Source organism: Diabrotica virgifera, chromosome 7, assembly GCF_917563875.1.
Source record: "Diabrotica virgifera virgifera chromosome 7, PGI_DIABVI_V3a".
Taxonomy (NCBI): Eukaryota; Metazoa; Arthropoda; class Insecta; order Coleoptera; family Chrysomelidae; genus Diabrotica; species Diabrotica virgifera.
The window spans coordinates 156,999,257-157,006,405 of NC_065449.1; the positions used below are offsets into that span (position 1 = coordinate 156,999,257).

General features: G+C 31.1%; 1 protein-coding gene across 1 annotated transcript; it reads right to left on the reverse strand.

The window, feature by feature from the left end:
• Positions 1 to 204: 204 nt before the first annotated feature.
• On the reverse strand, positions 205 to 3,627 carry LOC114336314 (uncharacterized). The gene is made up of 2 exons (XM_028286658.2): positions 3,390 to 3,627; positions 205 to 2,704 (listed from the first exon to the last, which is right to left on the reverse strand). Exon 2 carries the CDS (start codon positions 2,683 to 2,685, stop codon positions 292 to 294), a length of 2,394 nt encoding a protein of 797 aa, XP_028142459.1. The 5' UTR covers positions 2,686 to 2,704; positions 3,390 to 3,627; the 3' UTR covers positions 205 to 291.
• Positions 3,628 to 7,149: the final 3,522 nt, after the last annotated feature.

Here is a 7,149-nt window from a genome sequence, read left to right on the forward strand (position 1 = left end):
TCATTTCAACAAAATTGCTTATTTAAGAAACCAAATGCAAAAATTTCGCAAATAGCCGTTTTCCGTCCACATTAATGATTTTTTCCCAATTCCGTCCACAAGAGTACCGTTATCCGTCCTATTTATTTAGTTATGACAAAAAAAAACCCATTATGAATAATTTTTAAATAAATTTGCAAAAAAATGGCCAAAAAACAAAACAAATAATTTAAAAATAAGTTTTATTTAAGTACAAAGTTTTGAAACGAACTTAATGACTGCAAATGAATTAAATAATAAAAAAAAAAGACTTCATTTTTTTAGGTTTTCAATTTCTGGAACTTCATAGGCGCCGCGTTTATTTATGAGTGAAGGTCTCGCAATCTTACAAACTACATCATCAAAGTCATAATTTAAAATGTCATCTCTATCTGGCCATTTCCAGTACTTTCCATTCATAGTCATACTTTTAACTCTCAAAGTATCATTGCTTCGTTCCAGAACTACACCAGGGAAATATTCACTGTCGTACTGAACCAACACAAAATCGTCCTTTGAATATATTTCTATATTCTTTTTATTTATGTTTTCCGTATTATTATTACCAGTATCTATGCCTGGTGTGTGTTTTGGAGGACACTTTTTCTTTTTTGCTTGTTGAATCTCTGTTTTTGCTTTCCTCTTTCGGATTCGTTCACATTTCTCATTTTCTTTTTCCTCTTTTTCTTTTTTGAGTCTTCGTTGATGTTCCATAAATTCATCACTTATAGCTACTGTAGGATAAATCTTTGGTTTTTTCCTTTCCTTGGTGTCTTCTGTGCTATTATTTTTTTTCTTTGCAGAACTTTCCGGCCAAAATAGTGCTTTTTTGAAAGGTGTTGGATATTTACTATTATTCTCTGATGTTGTTGTAATTTGCTTAAGTGGGGTTTTTTCTTGATTTTGTACTTGTCTTTTTTGATCAGAATAAACTATACCTATTGAATCATCTTTTAATGGGCTATTACAAGGAGTTGTGTTTACTATTTTGTTCTTAGGTGGTGTTTTTTCTTGGGGTGAACTTACTGCTAAATAATAGTCTATATTCTCACAATCATTGTTCTTGGATGCTGATGGACCAGGTTTTGGCGAACTAGAATTGCTATTCTGTGAAGGAATTAAGACCAATGCTCCATCTGCTTTGACTGTAGCTTCAATTGTATCATTATTGCAAAACCAAAAGTTTTCATCGAAGTGTATGTCAACAATGGTCTCGTTAGCAGCATTAATTGGCAAATTGTTTTCCAAAGTTTTATCATGATCGACATTTTGTGGATGAAGACTCTTCCAGAAATCATACAATGCTACATATTTTTCTTCTAGTTGGGCCGCTGATTCAGCAATCCTAAAACGGTTAACAACCTCTGGCTTTAAACGTATCTCTACCTCTCGAAGTAGTTTAGAATCATAAACATTAACAGTTGTAGTGGATGTTGATTCAGTTATTTTATCATCAGAATCTTTTTGTTCTATTGGTTTTATTAATTTTGAATAATCAATGCGATTTTCGTTAAACGGAAAGAGTCCACATGATTCAAATGCACTTTTTATTATCGATGTACAGACTGTAGCCTTCAAAGTTTTGTCTAAGAGTTTTGCAAACTCAGCCCGTTGAAGTTTTCTTCCGTTATTCTCCATACGCCAAGATCGAACATCTTTTCGCCAGTTATTTTTAATGGGATAAAAAACACCAACATCTAACGGCTGTAATCGGTGAGTTGCGTTGGGGTAAAATGCTGTTAAAATAATACCTTTTTCTTTGCAGAATTCAGTAATAGGCAGATTGATGTGGGAAGAGTGTCCATCCAGAAACAATATCACTGGGAGTGGAACACTGTTCTTTTCCAACCAGGGAAAAAATACATTTGTAACGTATTCATAAAATGTCTCACTTGTCATCCAACCAGATTCAGAGTGCCCAACTCCCCACTGGTTTGGCATGTTCGTTATTATTGCAGCTGACACATACCGTTTGTAGGGATACAAAACTAATGGCGGAGGTACAGAACCATCAGCTCCAACAGTTAGCAAAACTGTAAGACATTCTTTTTCGTCATTAGCTATGCGACTGTATACCTTTTTTGCACCTTTTCTAACCAACACTTGTTTTTCTTGAGGGGATAAATAGAAACCACTTTCATCACAATTGAATATTCTCTTGGGGTTTTCAAGAATGTGTAAAAAATTCATTTTTGTCATATAATCCCGAACTTGGGTAAACCAATTTCTTATATTTTGTTCCGTAACTGCGGCTCTACAAGAAGATAGTGATTGTGGAACACGTTTTGAAATTTCTGGATGACGAGCGAGAAAACCATTGTACCATTTTTTACCAGGTATGTAATTTTTAAATGGGGTTTTTCGTTTCAAATTTTGAATTAGTTTTGAAACAGAATCAACAAGTTGAGATCTTGTTACCGGGAATCCCACGTTACCCATTTCGATTATCCATTTTATAATCAAGTCTTCTTCGGAACTGGACAAAACTGTTGGCCCTCCAATATTGCCCGGAGTTTTGTACTTTTCTTTCATAGTATCTAACAAAGTACTTTTAGGCACATTGTATATTTTGGAGGCTTGTCGAATACTTAAACGTTTCAAATTAATATCTTCTATAGCTTTTTGGATATTCTCTCGGGGATACTTCATCCGCTTTTTGTATACCATAGTTGCAGATAATAAAAAACTGAAAAAAAAATATTTTATTAGTTTTTATTTTATGGGGTCGGTAACAGGAGTTTGAGGTAGCTCTGTCCGTCCACCATGGACGGATATAGGACAGAAGGTTCCTGTGTCCGTCCAATTCCTTTAAATGAGTTTTACTAATTAGATAGTCATTTTTATCATACTTGATAATACAAACTGAGAGGAAGAACTACCATAAACATTTTTTACAAATAAAAACTAAACCAAACTTACACATTAAATCTAGAATAGGTAATAAATGCATCATTCTTGGGTTAAATTTTAAATTGAATTTTCGAATTCACTTAATAGTTGACACTAATTTTCTTAAAATGAGTTGTACCTATAATAGGTCGTATTTAGGTTTTTAAACGGAGCAAAATATATATTATGGTTAAAATATGTCGGATTATATTATTTAACTAAGACTTATATTTACAAAGCGTTTGAAACTGAAGGAGTTAATCCCTAATACCGTCCGCTAGGACGGTATCAAGAACCCCTTGATATTCTGCATTACCCTATTCCGTCCACTTTAATTTCGGTAATAAAATCTATTGTTCGAAAAAAATTACAAAAATATATGTATATTTACAATAAATAAATATGAAAGATTCTAATAAATAAGTAAAAACATAACTGTTAAACGTAGTATCTATAAAATATGGAAAATAAGTATTCCTTACCTTTATGTTTTTTTGGAATCAGTATAGCTTAAAACAAGACATGCACTTGCAATGAACTGAATCGCACTGACAACAGTAAACGTAAAATGTCTGCGTGCTAAAAGTAGAATGAGTGGGGATATAACCTATCAAAAATTCTACTCGGCCGTCTGATTGCGACGAAACTCTGAGGTATAGAGCGCAATTTCTTTGTCGGACGGAATTGGGAGACCGGACGGTATACGGTGCTTTTACGTTACTGCACATCTTTGTATTAGAATATATTTTTAAGGATATTCTAAGAAAGTGCTATCAATTGTTATATTGCTCAGAAGTATGTTTTCAGCATCACCTAATCTCATCTTAGGTTCTACTGGTTCTACCAAATACCTATTATATTTACATATTTTAATGGCAAATGAGAATGTAGTTAGCATCTGCATTCTGCAATATTACTTAAAAAGTAAGTACATATTTATAAATTTTAGTTGTCTATATAAAATATTATATTATAATATTTAGCTAAACTAAACTATGTATGAGTAACTAAAATTTATATACTTATATGTACTTACTTATATGTATTTGTTAAATAATATTGAGTTACCAAAATAGATTATACCTATTTTGAAGCACCGCAAACAAATTTGTTATTTAAATAAAGAGAGTATGTATGTTCTTTAGTCCTAGTACCTTATTATCGTTCGTCTTCATCCTTAAGACTGCCACACTGCATAGAAACCAGAACCAGAAACTTATTTTCGATTTCATGTTTTACCGTTGTTTCCTACCCTGATCCATTCAGGTAAGAAATGGTCAGAATAAGACACGACGGGGTTAGGGGGATTGTATTGTGGAAGTGGAATAAAAACATCGGTGCACCAGTGAGTGTTACCAAACGGAGGGAAATTTCACTTTTTGCGGGAATTTTCAACATAAAAGGTGATAAAACGAAAAGTAAAAGGGAATTTTTGTTCCAGTCCAAATTGTAAAATATGAAAAAAAAATCAAAATATTTGAAAATAATTAAACATATCTTCTCAGATTTTGTAAACAGGAGGGAATTTTTTTATAAAAGTGGGAATTTTTAAGGTTGACGGAAAAAGCTTATTCGATGGTTGGCAAAACCAAAGCCTTTGCGGTTGTGGGTTTTGGCATGCTTTGGTTCTGGAACGGCCCGTATCACAGCCTCCCGTATTGAATTTAATGTATCTAAATTCAAATTCCAACGATGTAAAAATACTCGTGATAAAATCGAAATGGTAAAGTTATTTCAATTATGAAAACGAATTTTTAATAATAAACGATTAAACTTTTTTACCATACAACAATTTTGAAATGAAATTCGTCCAATACAACCTACATACATAAATTTTATTAATTATTCTAAAATATAACGAAGTTGATAACCTATAAGGCTAATATTATACTTTCTATACATAAATATTATTTTTAAGATATTTTAAAAGTATCTACTTATAAGTATGTATTAAGAATGTACTTATAAGTATTTGCTAAGAATATTCGATAAAGGTATATTCTAAGAATAAACTTTTACGAATATTCCGAGTTACTACGTACACGAATGTACTCAGTATATTCGGTACGAGAATATACTTTAAAGTATATGCAAAGAACATGAAATTTAGAATGTTTTTTAAGGTACATGCTATGCTTGTACTACGCATATACTAAAAAGAATATACTCCGACGAATGTTGGTAGTATATGCTTAGAACATGATACGAACATCATTGCTATGTGGGTAATGAAGTATAAGAGTCCTAAGAGCTTTGCAAACAGGAGAAGAAGATAAGAAAAGAAAAGGGAGACCACGGAGGAAGTGGTTTGATGCGGTCCGGAGTGACATAGAAGAAATAAGTACAAGGGACCGGCGAGAAAAAATGAATGACCGGGAAAAGTGGAAGAATCTATTTAAGACTATCGAAGCCAAATGTCTCTAAGGCCTGTAGTAGTACTGTTTAAGATTTATACAGTATGTCCCTGTAAGTTGTATCCATATGGAAAATTTTTTTATTATTAATTTTACGAAAAAAGTTATTCTTTATAAAAAGCTCTGCATGGTCCAAAACCTAAGATTTAACCATCAAATATCAAATTTTTTGAATATTATACGAGGTATGTCAAAAAGTTTGAATTTCACTCAAGAGTAAAGTAGCTTTATTTTTCGTAATATTGGAAATTGCTATTATGAAAAGTTGTTTGGAATTAAAAACTATATTCTAATATGCAATTACATCCTTCTAATTGAAAAAATTTGTTTTTGAAAAATTATGGATAACTATCATTATTTTTTCAGTTATTTCATTTCTGATAACTCTTTTATTATTAATTTAACGAAGAAAGTGATTCTTAATAAAAAGTTCTGGATGGTCTAAAACTTAAAATACAACCATCTTATATCAAATTTTATCAAGTTTATACGAGGTATGTCAAAAAAGATAAATTTAGATCAAAAGGAAAGTACCTTTATAGTTCAGAATATTTCAATTAGAAGGATGTAATTACATACTCAAACATAGTTTTTAATTCTAAATAACTTTTCATAATAACAATTCTCGATATTGTGAAAAATAAACGTATTTTACTCTTGAGCGAAATTCATATTTTTGACATACCTCGTATAAAATTGATAAAATTTGACATAAGATGGTTGTATTTTAGATTTTAGACCATGCAGAATTTTTTATTAAGAAGCACTTTTTTTCGTAAAATTAATAATAAAAGAGTTATCTGAATTAAAATAACTGAAAATAATTTTAGTTATCCATAATTTTTCAAAAAAAAATTTTTCAATTAGAAGGATGTAATTGCATACTAGAATACAGTTTTTAATTCCAAACAACTTTTCATAATAGCAATTCTCAATATTGTGAAAAATAAAGCTACTTTACTCTTGAGTGAAATTCAAACTTTTTGACATACCTCGTATAATATTTAAAAAATTTGATATTTGATGGTTAAGTCTTAGGTCTTGGACCATGCAGAGCTTTTTATAAAGAATAACTTTTTTTCGTGAAATTAATAATAAAAAAGTTTTCCATATGGATACAACTTACAGGGACATACTGTATAATGGTATTTCATAAACCAAAAATAATATCTTGTAAACGAAAAAAATGTGGTGAAAAATCTAAAATAATGCTAAAGTAAACAACCCGTTACGCCACTGGTGTTAGTTTTTTTCTAAATAACATGTATATTTTATAATTTAGAATTTCCCCATTTCAACGAAATGTGCAATTATCATTTTTAACAAGTAGTTAATTATTACTTAATAAATATACAGAACAATGTGATTATAGCACACAGTGGAAATAAGTATTGATTAACAAAATATAGGTATTAATTATTAACCAATTACACCTTTAAAGCATAGTCCAGCTAAGCTGAAGTATTTTTTAAGAGAATCATGTCCTGACAGTGGACATGAACTTTAAAACATTGAGTAGTTGTTGTTTTTCTTTCGGTCCCTTCTCCTATTAGTAGAGGATCCGATATAAGGGGACACACATAGTGGAAGCGGGTTCCTGATTACGGGCAAACCGCGCGGTTCTCGCGATTAATGGTAACACAGTGAAGACGGGTAAAAGCGAGAAAGATCGTTCAAATTTGGCAGTTGCGTCTACTACTTATAGCAAAATGTCGTCTTTCGGTGACGATATAATTGCTTTAGATTCTGTTTTGACTAAGCTGAAAAGAGAGTTGGTGTACATCCAATTAATCGAGAAAGATTAATTATTTATGGAGAATATCATCAC

Coding starts and splice junctions, on each gene's coding strand:
- LOC114336314 (XM_028286658.2), bottom strand. CDS start 2,685: ATGGTATACAAAAAGCGGATGAAGTATCCCCGAGAGAATATCCAAAAA.